Below are 21,048 nucleotides of genomic sequence, written 5' to 3'. Positions count from 1 at the left end.
AGTTTAAGTATGGTAATCGTTGGACTGATTCACTTTCAAATAAAAAAGTTAAGGACTTTATGGGTTTGTGAATGTCGTTTGAAGTTCGTAATGGGCTCGCATTCGCAATTCCGTGCTATTTCAACTTATAGGAATCGCTTAGTTTCCGAGAAAGGGAGAAACAATTGAATTACTGTTGTACAAAGGACATTCATTTTAGCTTCAACAAGTAAAATAGTTGTTTGCTCTTGAAATTCTTAATGCTATAAATATCCCCCGGCCTTTAGTGAATCGAGAATAATCGTCTTCTTGCCGGAATATCACGGGCATTTAACAACTTATACTTAATCTTCAATTTTCTTTGCATTTGCCTACTCAATGAAGGCCTACCTAAAAGAGTCGATTTGTTTAACTACTATTACCATGAATGTTTCTAACAATAGTATCGTGATATATTTTTAGATTTTATAGGGGTGTGAGAATTATTACTTTACCGAAATAGCCAATAAACTTTTTTCCCCATTTCTTAGAAAACTTATTCGAGAAATACAGTTACAGTAAGGCATACCTTAAGGAACAATTCCCCATGTCATTTCACAACTTAAGAATATTAACAATGTCCAACGCTCACCGTTACTATAATTATTGATGAAGAAACATTACGGTTACTGATATTAACTGAACCTTGGAGAAAAAATTCTCATCCATATCCCTGAAGGTTCCAGATTCAGCGTTTCGAAATATATAGATATATATCACCGATAAATGAAATGGCATATCAGGGTATTCAAAAAAAGTAAAATCAAGAAAGTGCAAATGATATAACATATATGTTATTTAATCGGCGATTGGCTTTTTTAAAGGTGGTACAGGAGCGAATCTTACCAAGAAGTTTCTCGGCGCTCCAAAAGTGTGTGTACCAATATGTACCTACTTTACATAAAGTTGTGTGAAGGGACTGAAACCTATGGGCAGGGGGTATATTCACTTGGCTAACACAGACAGTCCCCGAACTAGTAATAGAACTAAGATAGGGATATCGGAATAAAATTATGGCCTAACCCTAACCTGGTACACACATTACGGGAGTACCGAAGATTCACTATCATTTGCATGATTGAAGTATAAGAATAATAAGTGATAGGTACGAAACAAATGCGTTTTGATGCAGGACTATTATATGTTATGGTAGATATGTGACAGTTTTTTTATAATTCCAAAATACCAGTGAAAAATTGGATTTTAGTAATACACATTACTTATGAGAGTAGATATATAAGTGAAGTCCCCCGACGCTTTGAAAAAACTCTAAATAAGGTATATGATTTTGGAACATACTCAAAAACTTAACGTTTTGATTTATTATCTATATCAGCCAATGAACCAGTGGTGTTATTAAGAACGTCATTATTGGCCAGGTCATTAAGAAGGCTATTCTAGTCAGCTGTATTCGATTAATCTCGTTTCCAATACAAGGCGGTACTCGACAGCCAGACACGCCCATTTGTGGCCACTCTTAAGGACAATGTTTGGTCGTGCCAACAAATTACGTAATGGTATTTAAGCTTTTGTTTGCTGTGTGTGGTAAATAATTTTTTATTAACTGAGAAATGTGATATTACTGAAGCCCACGCTTCTGTGTTTAGCTTGCGAATACATGATCACAAGATCAAATAAAAACACCGCCTTTTATCTCATGCGTTTTCCCATTAACGAAGCCTCTTGAAATATGAATAGAAACGAACACACAAAATAATTAGATATCTGTGTGATACCCTTTTGATTCCGATGATGGAAAAGAACTATGGCAACTGATTACTGTTGTGATTGAATTGAATTAGTAAAAGCACGGTGGCTCTATTCCACAACTCTGTAGCAATTTGGATTTTAATTTGCAACATACTGTAAGCTGTTGCAGTAATCGAAAGTCAAAATTAGACAGCCACTGCCATGCACTATAAAACTAGAAAACATAGCTGAGAAAAGATTTGCTAGCGACCACCAAAGTCCTGGACGAAATACCATAGATTGATATTAGGATAGCAGTGTTAAATTATGAATTATGATTTGAAGTGCTACACAATGTGTAAGAAAGATCTTGAGTGGTTATGTGTGCATACATTGGCCCAAGAAAGCACGATATATCAATAACACATGTCGTATGATAGAAAAGTTGCCTCTTTTTTTTTGTTGTATATATTGTATATATGCCTCTTTTTTTTAAACATCGCTGTGTTTTGTGGCTATCTTACGCCACCTTGTGAGACGTCAGTACTAAAATCCAAATTAATAAAAAACACATAGGATATGACGTTTCAGTTCTACTATTGAAGTCATACACTTGACCTCTTTTAGGTATTCAATGTCTCCGTCATAATCACAATACGGGATTTTCAAATTGTTTCCATTACTCCCAGGCAATTTTGCTTTTGATTGATTACTATATCTGTCCTTCGTGGAGTATAAGGTTGGCAATTTTAGACAACCATCGAGTATCTACACTGTAAATGAAAAAGGTGGGAATTCCCACCGACATATTTGGTTCACAAGGTTTTCTACTTTTTCCACCCCTTGGGTAAGCGTTTAACATTTCCACCCAACAAATCCCACCCCAATCGATGGGAAGATCAATCATCTTGCAAGCCTGGAAACCTACTGTAACCACCCTAAGATAGCATGAAACCACAACGGGTTTTTAAAATTCATACAATTTATTAAAACAGTAAATATTCAGCGAAATTGACTACTAAAGGTCATAAAAGAGACTGAATACAGTCGTAATGAGAAAGTTGAGTTACGCTTTTTTTGTTTGTTGAATGGTAATTCGTCATTTGGTATAGATGCAGTAGGCATGTTGTGATAAATGTCAAGCTTTTCTCTTCTCTTATTTGTAGATTGAAAATCCAGTAACAAGAGTCCATCACTGCCATTTCTTTTGTGTAATTAAAGCTTTCATTCGAAATGTGATCTATTGATAATTCAGAGTTCATCATTGGTGTGGTACTTACAATCTGAAAATACAAAAAAATGATTAGATGAGTGAGTCTTTTGCAGTAGAAAAAGGGTCACACGTTAACTTCGAACATATTCAATGAAAATGTTCTCAACTAAATTGGAGTCCGAGTACTGGACACGTAATTTATGATAGGTACCTCCAGGGCTAGGGAGCCGGAGCTGGAGTCGGAGCCGAGACATTTTGGTGGAGCCGGAGCCAAGTTTATCAAAACAGATGATGAGGATGGAGCTACCAAAAATTTTGGTGGCTCCAGGCTCCAGGCTAATCTCATTTTTTTCAATTTCTGATACGTTACAAATGATAAAAACTACCGTATACTTTTCAGCTTATAATTCATTTTATAAATTTTAGTTCCTTATATTAAGGTAATTTAAAAGTTATTCTGTATCATTATATGTTTGAAAGTTTGGTATCAAAATTTGAAACGGTTGCTTATTTTATCAAAATTTTGATTTTCATTTCCGCTAAGCTGCAATTTTTCATGATTGTGGTCAAGCTCAAAAACCCTAATGGCCAGGGGTGTATCCAGGATTTTCAAGAGGGGTTTTGAAATTTCAATGCAACATATTATGAGCTTTTCATGGCATAAAATATCCAATTCATTTCAAAAGTGTTTAATTCTGTTCAGAATAACTCGTGACTGAGTCGTTATGGGACAAACGAAAGGTTTTACTACTCCCAAATACACCACAGCAGTCTCTGGGCATAAGAATATGCGGCAAAGTGCCTGATTATATCTTGTTTTGATCCATATTTTTTTCGTATTCCTATTCACATTTCTACAATTATGAGTTGTCATGAATTCGCTCTATCGCAATGCTGCAACTCATTTTATTTTAATTATCTCCCTGTTAGAAAAAAATTTATTGAATATATTTTCCATAAATTATGTCATATTATGTTCTGGATAAAAGTCTCATATGTTTCTTTCGTTATTTTTAAAATAAATAAAAATATACATCGCGAGCACGATTCAATTGTATTGAGATTTATTTCAGTGACGGTATGATTTCCAAATTTTTTGGGGTCAGCTCGGACTGCAAATCTGGCATAGCAACACTTTTATTATCATATTTGAAGTTGCCGCATTTGGGTATGCATCACGAGTGAAGGTCTATTGCCGAAATTATCACATGTGCTTTGCATTTTGTGACAATTGCCGATTTTTTTGGTCGCCATAAACATTACGCCGTAAACAGCTTTTATTTCAGTGCTTATTTTTCCCTGAATCACAAATTTTTCAGACATATGTTTTGTCTCGCACATCATACTGTGATAATACGAGTTAATATAGATAATCAACGGTGACGAAATGCTAAGATAAAAAAAGGATTGATTACGCAACCCAAATTTTCTTGAATAAAAAATGGCATTATAAAGTACTAAAAATAAAACAGGAAACACCATTGTTTTATGAGAGCCCGTGACAGATTAAAAACGCTTTTTTGGACATTGCAGATCGCAAAATTTTGTGTCCTACAACTGCCGAGGGGACCTGATATATATGTACCAAACTAAATATAATGGACCAGTTCGTGTTAGTTACATTATTATATCCCTAGATTGCCCTGTTTTTTTTTTAATCCGCTTTTCAGTCCAGAAAACTTGGATTGCATATTTATTCACTCTTGGTTGCCAATGATTAATGCTTTTATTTGGTCGAAAGTTGCCACGATCGCGAGTCATGTTCAACACAATTAAATTAAAATAGCAAGACAGCAGTTGTCAGGGATTGAATATTATGTGGCAGGAAAAGTCGCTATTTTACCAAATGCGCGAACGCGGCGACCATTTCAGTGGTCGATTTTCCCGTTCGTTTTATTGGGGGGTTGTATGCAAAACCCATTTTTGTACGAACGTTGTCTTATTTGCTGGGTAGACTTATTCGCCGGGAAATACGATATATTATAAATCCCATTGAATTCACAAGTTAAGGGCAAGAACAAAAGAGGAATTAACATGACACCGACTTAAGGTGTTTACAGCCCGAATAACACGTCACAATCGGCAAAGTGCGTTATTGAGCTGCACCACTGATAATGGCTATGTAGCCAGCTCCGGCATAAAAAAAAATGAAGCTTGAGAGCAGGAGCCAAAGTTTGAATACACTGTGACTCCGGAGCCAGAGCCATCATGATTTCGAACCAGCTCCCCAGCCCTGGGTACCTCAATATATAAGTGGTGATCAACACAGACTAGCTCATTTTTTTGGTTCGTCTTCTTACCAAGGTCATATTGAATTGACGAATTTTCATAAACTAAGTTATATCCCAATCCACTAGGGCTAGACATAAACATTGGTTCTAACTCTTCATGATCTTGCAGCATAGAGTGATATTATACCTCTACAATATACAGTCAAAGATTTTAACAATGTATTTGCATCCAAATACAACACACTAGATTAACCCTGCTAAAACGCTTAAAAAACATGTACCATTATTAGACTTGCATATATTAATTGTACAAAATAAAAAGACTCATCAGTTGCTCACTGCTCATCTGCTATCTTTCCCCCATTTCAGCATTTAGTTCCTCTGCCATTAGCTGCTTGTGATTCCCAATACTGTGATCATTCTTCATGTTCAAGAAAATCAACATCCTAAATAGAAAGTTATGTGCTGTAGGCTACTCCAATAATAACTCATAACAATATGTATGCTTGCTGTTGTGTACAGTAATTCCAAGTTTAGCACAAATGAAAAATAAACTGTTCCCTGTCGACTCACCAAACCAAACACCACAGGCTAGTGTCATAAACAGATAAATAAGCCCAATAGCCTATACACAGATATGCCAGTACACCTAACAGTTTGCATAATTCTTTTGGCAAATCAAAATTAGTTGAGATAGCTCACGTCACGTTACACGTTATTGTTTCAAACTTTCAGGTTATACAAACAATATATCTAAAACTTGGAAACAAATTTGACAAATAATTGACGGAAAATTTAAATCAAATAAAATGCCAACATGTCTAAATTGTAATAACTCGGAAATTAGGGACCACAGTATGATTTGTTATGGGCTAAGCAAACATTTTGCTGATGTAGGAAAAAATCTTGCTTCTAGAATCAACACAAACAATAATGAGGGCATTCACTTTAAACACATGCTTGGTCCTTGTAAAAATGAATCTTTTTTCTAACAGATGTTTCTGAATGTGAAATTGTTATTCTACTGACTAAGTTGGATGAAAAAAAAATCAGCAGGCGCTGATAATATTCCCATCAAACTAATAAAAATGGCCAGATATGTTATAGCACCTGCTACAGATTTGATCAATGATTTTTTAGGGTAGGTATTTTTTCGGATATCCTGAAACTTGCCAAAGTTGTTCCATTGTACAAAAAGGGATGACCCAAATAATTATCGTTCTATATCTCTACTATCTCAATTTGCAAAAGTCATTGAAAAAGCCCTGTACAAAAGATTGATAAACTTTTTTGACACATATGATATTATCAGTACCTCCCAACTTGGTTTCCAAAATGCGCATTCTACAGAGCTTGCTGTAGTCAAACTAAAAGAATTTTGAATAATTTATCGGATAATAAAGTATCCTGTGCCATTTTTTTAGATTTGGCAAAAGCATTCGATACTGTTAACCATAATATATTATTATGCAAATTGTCCCACTATGGCATACGCGGATTGCCTCTTCGGCAATATTTAATGAAGCGTCAACAATTCATTGAATCAAATGGTTATAAATCTTCCCTTCAATGTGTATCTTGTGGAGTTCCACAAGGTAGCACTCTTGGCCTCCTCCTGTTTCTAGTTTACACCAATGACCTTCCCAAGGTCAGCTCGTTCGATACTACGCTATTCGCTGATGATACGGCTCTGCTCGACTCTGCTACAAATATTGCAGATCTCCAAAACACTATGAATATGAAAATAAAGCGAATTGACCACTGGTTCAAACTAAATAAATTGTCAATTATTCGAAAACAAAATTCATGGTTTTTGAATCTGAGTAAAAAATGAGGAATGAAAACTTTAAATTAGAAGTTGGCACAATGAGTTTAGAAAGAACGAGTAACATAAAATATTTGGGAATTAGTTTGGACGAGAAACTATCATGGAATTATCACATAGATTACCTTTCAAAAAAACTTTCTCAATCACTTGAAGTGCTATATGAAATGAGAAGATTTGTTAATCTGGAATCTCTTAAAATAATTTATAATAGCCTGGCCTTTTCATATCTACGATATGGTATTTTATGATGGGGAAATGCGACAAAAGTGTTCTTAAACCTCTTGCTATTGTACGAAATAAAATGATTAGATGCATGATGTACGAAGGGTCACCTAAACAAATACGTATTAAAAATACAAAGCTGTATCATCAGTGCGGATTTCTTCAACTGAAAGATATCTACATAAGTGAAATTGGAAAATTTATGTATGGTTATGAAAATCTGCTGCTGCCAGATTATTTTCAAAACTACTTTGTCAAAATTTCCCAAGATTCACACATATGAGACAAGGAGTACATCACACAAGTTGTACTTTACCCCGCGATATCAGTCTTCAGCCATGAAGAAATCGCTTAAGCTAAAGGGCATTGAAGTCTGGCAAAGTATTCACCAGAGTATAAAACAATGTTCCCTAAAATTGTTCAATCGCTAATTAAAACAAAATTTGTTAGCAGAATATGTGACACAATGATGAGCAAATTTCAGTGTATGCTGTCAAATCCTAACAATTGATACGAATTCACTATTTCATAGCTAGTTCTCTTTAGTTTTTGTAGAAAATTATTGAAAATTCTATTAGGTTTTTTTCGTGTACTTTCTGACGTGTAACATATAACTTTTTTCTTCTATTCATATAAATTGCCTCGTTCTGATGATTGATTGACTATTTGTCTAGCATGATGTAAGACCATATTGAGAATTTTGTATTTATCCTTAAGCCCATCTTAATATTTTTCTTTTTCTCATGCATAACTGTTCCTTGTGAATTTCCATGTGATATTCTTCTATTTTTCTTGTCATTAATATTTTTTTGAGCAATTGATTGACAAGGCCTTTTAACCAGGCTAAAAATACAATTTTTTCTCTTACTATAATACCCATGAGTATAATTTACCATAAGACGTATCCATAGATAGAGCGCATGTGTTCTTAGAACCACAAACTTTGCCAAATTAAATTTAAGACAGTCTTGATTAATATATGTGAGATTATTAGACCGATTAGCGTAAAATATTGATAATTTTTCTTGGTATTTATTAAACCGATGTATAAGACGCAACCTTTTTTTCGGTGGCAATACTAAGCCTCAAAAGTGAGTGTTGTACACGGAGAAATGTGGTAACTGTGCTTTTGATGGAGTCACCTAACTGCATACCTAACGAGTCATGTAATAACTTCTAGTTGAGAACTTTTAACATAATTTTGGTTGACTGAATATTAAAACTACGTTACTGCATGTTAATGTTTCAATATCTGATAATAAAAAACACCAATCTCAGTTTTGGCTATGTATATTAATCAACTACATTTGCTTATGGAACTTGCTGTTCTCATCAAGTTTTCAACATTTAGGGAATATTTTAAATGACTAAAGAATGTTTTTTTTATCCTCCAAATTGAATAAAATTGGATTTCTGATCTGATCTGAGATTTAATTAAAAGTTTCAGTTGACTGTACTATATTTTTGAAATATGTATCTATCTTTGTCATTTCTTTTTATTTCAAATAGTTCCTATTTCAAAGATTGTATTGTGTTAGCTAACTTGTTAAATAATCCTCCTTCTTATATTACGATATCTTTGGAACTGTTATGTGTAATCCATCAAATAATTGTTGTAAATAATTAAGGTAAAAATCTATACGCGGCCTTTTTTTCTCATGACTCCTGAATGACTTGTCCTAATAGGAATTTTTCTTTTTTTCAGGGGTCGGTCGACATAGTTGACCTTGTAGTCTTACCCGCCCCTCCCGTTTATATTCTATGATTGTTTTTTTTTCACATTTATTGTAATTTTATTGATATATTCTGAAAATAAATCATTATCTCTACTGGTACCTAAGTTACCCTCGCAACATAAGTTACTGATAACGTTACATTTCTGTATTTATATAGTATCAAGTCCTAGTCCAGTAATAGTAAAAATGGATTGACCGATCGATGTTTTAATTATGACTATACGGTACCGGTACTATAATTTCGCTTTTGTTCATCAGCATCAACTTAATAATTAGAATTCTTACCTGTGCCAGCAAGCTCAAACCGCTCCGCACGATGTAAGTTTTCCCCATATTGTAGCTTGAGACAAGCTCAACAGAAAATGTGCCCACCCACTTATTCTGTCTATTTAAAATTGGAGTTGAATACCTCACACAGTCTGTTATGCGCAGAGTTTCATCGAAGCCTCGGCAGAATGATAAGTCAAGTCAGCGCGCATAAAAATATCGAAACGATTTCAGCCAATAGCGCTCAGCCTTCTGACATCGTCATAACCACCTCGATATCAATGACATGACTCGTTCATGCTTTTCCACCAAGTTTAGTGGAGAAATGTTTGGTAACACACCCAGTGAGTGCATTAACCTTTTTCCCCTCTTTGGGTGGTTAACGAAACACGATGTATATAAAATAATACAACGAAATAAGGTGGAAAAATTATCACTCCACCACAATGGATGAGGTGGAAATGACAAAAATCCTCTTTTTCTATTTACAGTGTACACTACAATCATCAACAAGAACTCGAAATTTACCCCAATTTGAATTGAAAACTAGGAAAAAAATAATCAAATATTTCTGGGTTATCAACTTTGAATTTCGTAGGATCCAATTTTACGACTTGAGTTTTCAGAAATATCTCTTAATTCCATTATCAAATTAAAATTTCATTCTCAAATTATTATCCCACAAACATAAATGTATATAATGTACGTTCCGATCGGCACGACTCACATAAATACTTTATAATTATCTCGTAAGAAGTTAATAGGAACTGTTGGTGATGTGAGAATCACGTTCGCTTTTATTATTTATTCGCTGTTAGATTAAAGTATTTACACTGTTTGATATATTTTCTTGAAGGTTTAGAAATCAGAGTTTTGATTGAATTTATATATATATATAACATTTGAAATTCACAAGAATATCCATAAGGATGTTTTTATCTTCCTCTTATTACCGTTGAGGTGATCCTGGACAAGAACTTTGGGTTCAGAATCAGTTCATGAGTTTTGGACAAAACCTTTTGTCAATGAAGCCTGGGACATCTTACACAATTCAGAGGAATAATTCAAGTAATATGGTATAAATTGATACTCATCACCACATCAGCCTCACCCACATCCTACACGAATGTGTAAGACGTAAATGTAGGACTATAGAAGTTGTTAAAAGTAAGATATACAAATGTAAGACTAAAAAGAATACAACAATGTAGAAAACAAGATATTATTTTATATAATGAAATGCAGTGAACAATAAATATATATATCCATGATTTGGGCTTCATTGACAAGAAGAACATGCTCACATATTCATGTCATCGAATCTGTTTTCAATTTTCATTTTATTTATCTAATTCTAAAACAATGGTCGGTTTTAAGTGATGCCCAAATCGTGAAACGGAAAAGGTTTCAAGGCCCAACAATTTCGTTGGAAATTTCTAAATTTGAGGGGATATTTAATTTGTTTAGTTGAAATGAACGTATACGTTCATATGTATGATCGTTTGATATATGAACAAAAACATTTGGCAAAAAACTTCTATGTAATGTTGAATTTATAGAACTTTTTTGTGTATCACTGCCATAATTGAGTTCTATTGGGCGCACACCAGAAAATGCTCGGCGGCCCACAGTTTGCCGACTACCGATCTAAAACCTTTTAATGCCAGGAAAGAATATAACTGCCAAATATATATTAATTACAATTAGATGAAATTAATTAACACGATACATATGTTACACAGTTTGTTTTCAAATAAATATTGGTTTTCAAGTCCCAAGAATATCATTTTCCTACAATAATAGACTCAAAATGTTTGTACTGCTATTCACGTGTATAATTTGATCTTGCTTTACAATATACGACGACAAACTATATTTTTTTGCACTGTTTTAGATAATTTTCTAATTAAAAAAGGAATAAATAATGAGCATGAATTTATCAGAGCCCTAAATTTGTTGTTCAGTTTATTCATTTATCATGCTATTTCATTAGGTCATTATGCACAGGCAATAAGGATTATAACAACAAAAATTAGCAATGTAAAAACTAGTAAAAATATGGAAATCATTGCTTCATTTTTAATGCGAATAAATGTCCTTTTTTGTGTATATTCTGTAGATATATTTCCTTCAACATTTTTTCGAGGGAATGTTCCAACTGGTTCTGGTAAGTTTAAAAACTTGCAGAGCGGTCCCCATCCGTCTTTGCAGTTGAATATAAGTAGTTGTTCAGGTGGACAGCACTAAAGAAAATACAAAATGTATTTAAAATATTGAATTAGCGAAATGATAAACCATTCCAGTAAAAACGTATTAAAAACTAAATAAAATGCAATATGCATAGAAACAATTCATCCTCGTACAATTTTTTTTTGTTTTCCATTTAGAAAAAGAAATCTATGCATTTATACAAAATGTATGAAGAAGCCTTTGTCAAATTGAATATGTCCTATTGAATATGCTATATCATACATAATTTCCAAACAACGAAAGTCAAGAATCACTATACCTTAATGGTTTGTGAATGTATTGTTTTTTTTAAATTGTTTTAAGGCTTGAAAGGTCAATGATCGGCAGTTAACGTAAAAAAAAGTATTTTGATTCGAAATATTATATTAAACAAAATTATCAATCAGGAGTTCGATGGATTCGAAGCACATTTGAAATTTTCGTTATTTTGTGGCTTCAATTCTCATTTTTAAGTTAGTTTAACTACTTAATACCTTTTCTACATAGGCGTTATGTCTCCGATAGCACATCTTCAGTAATTCTTCATTAAGTTTAGGACTGACTGTAAAAATATTTCTTCCTATTTTGTTGCAAAATACTCTGGATCCTTTGGTATAAATATTGAAAAGCAAGAAACATACAATTAAAATATATTAATTTATTCTACATTTTATGTATGTGGCACTAATGTATTCCAAATTTTAATAACATATAAAATATATTATGTCAAGCTTTGACAGAGAAGTTCGAGAGCCCTGGCAAATTTCAGATTACAATACTTATAAATATATTATTTGGCAATCTCTACAAAATACAGTATGGTTCCAATTTTTTCTCTTCATATACTCCAAAATAAGTACATTTTACAGTAAATTAGTCCTCCCAGCGAACGTGTACAAAACGGTATTTACGCAAAAATGAATATAAAAAAGAAAGAATAACCCGAAGGAAAAATAGATTGAACATGTAATCAAATTTTGACACGTCAAGATGACAGAAAAAACATGTAAGAAAACTGTTTATTGACAAATTTGATTTAAATTTTATTACAAATTACCAACAACCTACGATGTACTTGCAGTAATAAAACGCGCCTGGCATTCGAAATTTGTGAAGATAAATTTAACAGACCAAAATTGAAAAATTTCGACAAACTAAATTTTTTGATTTGCTACTTGTTGTGGCGTACCACAAAATTGATTCTACTCACATTTTATATAATTGTTCAGTTAAAAAAAAATGAAACACTTGCCTGCATCTTCGCAAAAGTTTAAAAAACGCCGTAACGTTGGTGAAAATAGAGTAAGAAACTTGAATATTTGGTTATTTTTCCTTAATTGCGTTTTCATGCTTTCGCAAAATTTGTCTTCGTCATCACGAACCGTCAGTATCACCTAGAAAAATACATTTGAGAATTTTTCATTGATAAGACCCAAGAATAATCGACGATCAAAATAGAATTTTTGATCATTCACAAAAAGTAGTCTATATTTTCAGTCTATCTGAATTTTATTAGATAAAAAAAAATATTTTATGAAAAAAATTCAGGTATATTTCCCAATTCGTCATAAATTTTCCAGTACTTGCTTTATTGTCGCACACTACCGTAGAATATCACGTTGTTATTACGATCTAAAGATTTTTGTATAAATATTTGTATATTCTTTTATCTCGGAAATGTTATCTCGAAGTCTTGTTTTCCAATTACCTTCGTATGAGAGAGTATTAGAGATCTTAGCAAACGAGCTTTCCTATTAGAGTGACTTGATGTGATTATGATTAACTAAATCGATGATGCCTCCTTTTCGCGATGGTACACTGAAATTCAATATTATTAATTGTTCGCATCCGGTTTCATATGTACCATGTCGAGGGTATGCTTTAAACATCTTACGTAAATATGCCCCTAAGCTTTCACCCATTCTGTTAACGTCACATACTTGAAAACAGATATTAAAAAAAGGGTTTAAAGTTAGTTGAATTGAGTTTACCGTTACCGAGGAATGAGCGCTAGCTTTATAAGTTATACCTTGGCATCCGGGAAGGCCTCCAAAATCATTTCCCAAAATGAATAAATTGGAACGTCCATTGCTGCATCGATGTCTTTATACATCGCTCGTATTTCTTCCACTCCAGCTTTGCCATCAATTATTTTTCGCCATTCCTTGCCAAATATTTCGAAGTTTTCTAGTAAATCATATACTTTGTATCCAAGTATATTGAGAGCCTCATTCATAGACTTGGTGCCCGTTTTGGACAAACCAGCACAAATAACTTTCATATTATACCTTACAAACTAACTCTAAAAATCAATACTATCATCAGGCATTTGCGAGGAAAAGTTTACTTTCACGTTGGTATTTGATTATAGTTAACTCAAAACGAAACAATATTGAGACATTTATTACTTTCTAGTTTTTTTGGATGACTTTGAAGCAGAGAGTGGGATTTGTAAAATTAACCAAAACTCTTCCATTGAATTTCCCGAAAGTATATCAAGTGTAGTTAGTTGAATATTGTGCGGCCTGAAATAATTATTAATGCTATATGTAATCAGACTAAACACAACTACTTTCATGTAAATTGAAGCACACCTGAAAATGTCTTACTTACGCTATAGTCTGCCTCGGAACACAGTTTCATAAACACTGCTCCAGGGAGAATAACTTAATATTAGACCGAGCAAATAGTCACCATGGCCTATCACAGGATGTAAACGTTTTAATCCTACACTTTGTATTAATTATTGAACGTTAATGGTCAATTAAATATTTTCGAAGATGATCATTTTTATTATAACATTACATTTTTTTTTATATACAAACGTTTTCTGGAATGCTGATAGTTTCTGTATAATAAAAACTGTTTTTGTACATGGTATTTGTTTGTTGTTAAATATGACTAGATAGACGGTTTCGAAGGGATTGGTCAAAATTTCATTTTTTAATATTTATTTCAAATATACTCAATCATTTACGTTACATACGAGTACGTTTTTGCCTCATTAAAATTCTCCTCAAATAATCATAATTTTATATTTTTTTTGGAGTGTATGTTACTTATATTTCAATTTCAATAGTTGTCAAAAAGTTTTGATGCTGAAATAATACCATTTTACTTTTTTAATTGCAGGTCTGAAATGACTATCACACTCGATCGTGTCTAAGTAGATAATTCATATGGTCTGAATGCATGATCTATCTACCATCTGCTAATAAATTCACCACCATTCACTCGATGCTCAAATTACTAACGACAAACTAAACTAAACCTCGGAAACATTCTACTATTATGAACCACATTCTACTTATTCAAGACTTATGAATACTGGTATAGTATTGATAGTTTTATTTATACTTGACGGCTCACGGTTGCCAAGAAATCTCGAAATAGTTTATGATGCCGAAAGTAATCAATCGGTCCAAACTTTTCGATATATTAATTCATAACGTTCAAATGTCATTGTTTCGTGAATTACTTGCTGATTTGCTTATATATTTTATTTATAGAAAGGAAAATTATTTCGTGTCAAGAGCATTCGATTTCCATTCAACACATTTTGACAAAAAGTAAGTTTTGCTGCTATTTGCTATGAATTTCATTCTTTAAATATTTTTCGTTCCGATGAACGCAAATTTGGTTGCGCTCTCAAACACATTTATCATATTTAGCAAAGTCCAAAGATCTTAATGCTATTTCTTGCTCTGATATTCGAAACAGGCCATTTGGAAAAAAATTGATCAACATAAGCTAAAATAACTTGGGTGATAAACGATTATACGCCTAGAAATTGCTACGAAATATTATTGTCAAACTTTTAACATGATTATCTAGAATTTTTCCCTGATTCTAAATATGATGTTACTTTATTACTATCGTTCTATATTTGAGGAACTTCGAGAAAAAACGATGACGAACTCAAATTATTCCCAACCGTTGGAAACTAAAACGTGATTCGTTTCGTGAAGAAACACAATAAATACAGTTGAAGTTCGATTTCCTCAAACACTCTTCTAGTGCATCTGTACTGATATTTAGTTTAGTAATGATTTTGGTTAGAATTTGCATACCTGAGAGTACGAATAACATTCCCTTTATCAAAACAACCTTAACTTCATGCCATTATTTGGCTAATTTGATATTAAGAATGATGTACTCAACATTATTGAATACGTCAAGCTTTAGATTTATAATTCAATGTAAATGTACACATATAGCTGATGACTATATTTAGAAAACTATGATAAGGGTGAAATCAGCTATGATCTCAAAAGCACATCCAACATTGGACGTCGATGTGTATACAACTATATAGTAACATAATATCCCTATTCGCGGGAGTTGGTATTGCGGGTCATGTTCCATCTCTTGTTCGTGTCAACGACAGGGTTTGTGGTAACTAGATAAGATGCCAGATACGAAATATTAGAGTAGAAATTGAATTAGTTATATTAGTTTTTTTTTTCTAACACACTTGCAGTAAATGCTCTAGGTCCATAAAGATTTGGGGTTTAATAATTATTGTATTGAATTTATTGATCTATATTATGTTAAGTCAACGTAGTTTAAAAACTTTCAATGAAATTTTGCATAGTTGATCACATAGGCGGATATGGCATAGGTCAATTGTAATATATTCGCTGCAATAATTCCCAGAAGTATGATCGTATTACTTAAAGCCATTTTTCTATAGAAAATACTTTACGATTTGAAAGCCAATACAAGTATCCAGGGTCAGTACACGGTCATCCCTTTGTTTTTCTGTAAAGCATTTCTTTCGGGCTGAACGTCAAAGTATATTCTGTCCTTGATAAAATTAATGGGATAGAAAATATATCGAAAATAGATGTGAGATTCATAAAGTCTTGTATTTCAACATTCAATCTTTTTATCTGATAGATACAACAAGAGAGAAATGCTCAAATTTATGGACACGAAAGCCAAAAGCGAAGTAGTACAGTTATCTAATCGTTTACCGTAAACCGCAATCTTCACGACTTCGCCTGACCACCAGATAGCGACGTTCGCGAAGGCAAACAGAACCGCCACAAAGTGCTGAATTTTTAATTTGATGAATTCATCGCGCCCAAAAATACGAATCCCATAGAGCCCACAGAAATCTTTGGAATAGATAAAAGCAATAGCCCTCTACTGGCAACAACAATCGTTAAAAACCGAAAATGTCAAAATCAGTTGGTCGAGTAATTGAAGAGATTTTTTTCATAACAACAAGAACAAGCTTTCGAACAACAACACCAACAACATAATACCAAAAACATCTATAGGTCCATTTAGTGTTCAATAACAATGCGTGTTGTTCTAGCGTATTACAAGCGTTATAAGTCATTGGCGGCACTGTTATAAATTTCAAGACGAGGGGTAGAATGCCAGAAACTTCCGCGATTTTCACATAAAATGTACCAATGTAGGTAATCGAACAAAGACGCGTATTAATATTTTGACGTTGAGTGAAGTTGAAGCCACTGAACCTTGTGTTAAAAAAGACAAAAATTCACTGACTCTGAAAATACTTGACAAATATGTCATGGAGAAACAGAAGGCGGAATGGTGCTTTGGTGGTGAGTACGCAAATTCTAACGAAACTCTGGCCGGAGAACCTAATTGGATAGGGTAACAATACTCCATGCCAAAATGTATACTGAATTTTTACAGGCGAAGTATGCATTCAGGTAATAATCAGTTTAAGCTTGACAGATAGTTTGGGATTGCGAAGGAGACTAAACAAACATTACCAAACCAATATGCTCAGATTAGTGTAATATATATAGTACACAAATATTAAAAAAAATTACATAAAATTTCACGTTCCACTGTAAATAAAACGGTTGAAAATACCAGAAATCATTCTATATTGTTTTAAATACCAACGTCTTTTGGTTGAATATTATAAGAATTGAACATAGGTCCATCGTTAAAATTATTTCTGACTGAAATACTTAAAATCATGCCACAATTTATGCAATAATATTATAATGGATTGAATAATACATTTCCTGTAAATTTGTTCTAATGTGCCATCTTATATGGAATTTGTTTTGCAATTTATCGACGAAATATTTTGTAGTGAAAACTTGAAATAATAAGCATAATGCAGAATAATTGTAAAAATTCAAGATTTGTCATCATTTCGGTCATGTCATCAGCTGATATAATCAATATTTTATCATTTACTATCCATCGATTGTGTCACACTTTCCTTTGAAATATTTGAACCTGTAAACAATATGCACCATTATGTTATTTGATGAAAGATATCTATATATTATTAACATAAAATACACATGCTTCATTCTTTCTTCAAGAACGCAGGTTTAAACTATATTTTTCATCCAACATTGGCTGGGGATATCAAGTTTGACCAAGAATAGTGAAATTAGTTTAGCAAAATTGGGTTCCGTATCAGTAGTTTCTTTTAACCAAAATACAGGTTTTATTATTTGAACCTGAATGTGTTGGATAAAATGTAAAACAGAAGCCTTATTATTCAATCTGTATGTTCAATGTTATCCTGAATAACCTATTTTTATCTGAACCATGTAAACGGAAGTTATCAGTGACTTGGTGACTCGAAGATACTGACCTTCGAATTTTGAAGAATTTGTCGGAATTCATAGAAGAATGAATAAATTATACAGTAATATATGATATATGTATTACTTGTTAATGGGCCACATAATACTTAGTTTGATTTAAAGTTCACAGAGTATAAAATGATAAAAAATACTTTGGCGTGCTGATATAAATGAGAAATCTCACTTGTGCTTCACTTGACAGTATTCACAAGGATTGTTCAGATCAATTTTTTCAATCTTTCCTCTTTTCTTTTTAATAACGCAAGCTGGGTCTAAATTTCTTGTGCATCTTCCTCTTTTTTCCATGTCCGTGCAGGTCTAAATAAAATTATGCCCATTAATTGTGAATGAGTAGTTATCCTTTCGAATATTTTAACTTTTTCTGTTCTACATTTTGATGAGTTAAACGTGTTGTAGTAAAAATAAACGCAGGGATTTGAAACTCAACGCGGAAAGCTTTCAATTTTTTGCTATCTCAACACAATACCAGACGAGTGTGATGAAAACAATCTATTTCAGCGGAAACTAGTCGGGTGAATAGAGATATTCCTATTATTTGCGGTATTATCGTGCTATGAAAAAAAAGGTGCCACTTTGGTATGTGGTCATAATTGCTGAACGCGATCTCAATCATATAAAGACATTCTCAAAGAATTCAAATCCTAACCTTAACTTAAATCACTGCGATTACTGAACGCTGAGATCGCATACCAAAGTAGCAACAATAATCATTGATTTACATCTCAATGATTGAGCAAAGCAAATCAATTCAAATTAATCACTTCACATAAAAAATAAATGTTCCAGATATTAGATCTAAAGTCATTAATTAAGTGAATATCAGATTCCTAATATCTAGTCGTAGATGAATATTTTTTGGCGCGGGATACGATCGCAACCAAAATATCTGCTTCATATATTACCTTCCGTATTTTCTTTGGCTTGCAATCTGGAAAAACAAACAAAGATGCAAGTATATTAAAGATATAAAAGAGACAAACTAATTATTCTATAAGCTGTACTGCATCAACGTACCGTATTACCAGACTCTCACTCTCACTATCACGTCAAAGCCTAAGTAATCTTGGCATAATATTAATTCAATTATTATATCAATAGTTACTGCAAGACGTGAATGGCAAAGAAAATAAAAAATGCAATGAAAATGAGGCATACACATGTTTTTATTCATTATTATATCTGTTTATGAAATATCTGTATAAGTATTTCAGGTCCAGGTTCCAGAATTTTGTATGAATTGTACGTCTTACAGTAGTTTTAAGAGGAAGAAAAAAGTTGGTAAATCACTCACCCGCCAGAGCAATGCAGACGACGATCAATAAAACAAGGAATAAAATCTTGTTCATCTTGAAACTAATTACAGATTGTGACACCTTTAAAAACTAGTTAAACAAAAACTTGTTTATCTAAGAATTATTAAAGAAAAGTAATTCAATTTCACCTAAACGCGAAAATATTAGAAATAATGGTAGCAAACATGCAAGCCGATCAACGAACAACAAACTATACAGTGCGGTAGAAACTCTCAGAATATAAATTAACGCCAATTCATGTTACTAAACTGCAAAATTAGTTTCAGCAATAATGCTCTTATGAACATGTCGACTCGACATCAATAAGGTTGTTTACTAAACTCAAAACGTTCAGATATTACTAAATGAAATCACGCAGCTAAGCACTAAGTTTGTTTGCGTTGTTGGGTATATTACCAATAAACCACATTCACGGAATTACAAAGTATATAAGAATAGGTCGCGAGTTCACACGCCCTTATAAGTTAAAAACACTTACGTTATATAGCTGGGCAGCCTTTGCCTAACCATCAAAACAAACAAGTCGATCTTTTTGTCAGGTCAATGAAGTAGATTTTATAAAAAGTCTTTCAAAATGTACATGAGATTTAACGGTGTTGATGACATAACCGGACATCGTATGGGTTAACTATATTGACTCTTATAATGAATGAATTCACGGAAGCGAGGTCGTACTAATATATAACGACAATTTTCTATAGCACATACTTCGTTTCTTTATAAACTCTAACAAAAATATCCAATGTCAGTATATTGTCAGTAATTCAATTGGTTTTCAAAGGGCTACTTCCTTAGTCACCGAAGTATTTCCTGCATTATATATTGATATTGAAAGCTAAGTGATTTTTAAGTGTTTACTGAGTTCAAAACTTCTTTCTACTTGTTCGACCGTCTACGACAAATTGTTTTCTATTTCTGAGAATGGAAAGTTTTCAAATCTATATTTTCATATATTCTCAAATATGAAATGACTTTGCCTCAACAGGAAAATACAAGGCGAACGATTGGTATATTGCTGTTCTCTGTTCAAGGTGATATATACGCATTCCATGTATACGGTTCCATTAACTTTGCACCCGAGTAAATTTGCACACAGGACATTTGCATCTGAATATTTTTGTACCCGCGGACATTTGTACCCAAGTACGATTGCACCCATATATTTGCACCCGCAAATTTAGGCATCCAGTTACAGACTGCATCCATGAACATTTGCACCTACTGACGTTTGCACCCATAGATGTTTTGGCGCTTCGAAAGTATGTGCACCAAGATGGCGCACAACCTGAATCCTAACCTGGTACACATACTATGTTCAGGTTGTGCGCCATCTTGCTGCGCATACTTCTGGAGGTCCGATATTTTCACCTTTTCACCCACGTACACTTGCACCCCCTGATATTTTCACCCGTGGATATTTGAACGTACCACGATATCATCCCCGTGAATCGTTGAGCCTGTCAAACTTGAACCAGATAGATCGATGGATAGATAACCCATACAATTGAGAGGTACAATTAGTCTCAAATTACGAACGAGTCCAGATGAAATGTAAAACATTAACTAGAGCGTCGCAGCAGATATTCCTTTTCAACTTCTGGAAGTTTGAAAGCAATTGTAGGTTGGAAATGTAATGTACTCTTGCAGTGCTTTTTTATCACTAAAAACATCTTTCCTACATCTCATAG

At 33.1% G+C, this 21,048-nt stretch overlaps 1 protein-coding gene and 1 long non-coding RNA gene across 2 annotated transcripts; both read right to left on the bottom strand.

Annotated features, from left to right (window-relative positions):
- Positions 1-10,181: 10,181 nt before the first annotated feature.
- On the bottom strand, positions 10,182-13,792 carry LOC120347910 (uncharacterized). The gene is made up of 4 exons (XM_039418022.2): positions 13,463-13,792; positions 12,686-12,827; positions 11,928-12,040; positions 10,182-11,447 (listed from the first exon to the last, which is right to left on the bottom strand). The coding sequence occupies exons 1-4, from the start codon at positions 13,712-13,714 to the stop codon at positions 11,202-11,204; spliced, it is 753 nt and encodes a 250-aa protein (XP_039273956.2). The 5' UTR covers positions 13,715-13,792; the 3' UTR covers positions 10,182-11,201.
- A 3,407-nt stretch (positions 13,793-17,199) lies between these two features.
- Positions 17,200-19,857, bottom strand: LOC120347612 (uncharacterized). Its single transcript, XR_013479044.1, has 5 exons — positions 19,839-19,857; positions 19,339-19,453; positions 18,950-18,975; positions 18,211-18,344; positions 17,200-17,667 (listed from the first exon to the last, which is right to left on the bottom strand). It is a non-coding gene; the product is annotated as an uncharacterized LOC120347612 (long non-coding RNA).
- Positions 19,858-21,048: the final 1,191 nt, after the last annotated feature.

Source organism: Styela clava, chromosome 11 (genome assembly GCF_964204865.1).
Source record: "Styela clava chromosome 11, kaStyClav1.hap1.2, whole genome shotgun sequence".
Classification (NCBI taxonomy): Eukaryota; Metazoa; Chordata; class Ascidiacea; order Stolidobranchia; family Styelidae; genus Styela; species Styela clava.
The sequence above is the reverse complement of the archived record's forward strand: the minus strand, read 5'-3'. Positions and strand labels throughout refer to the sequence as shown.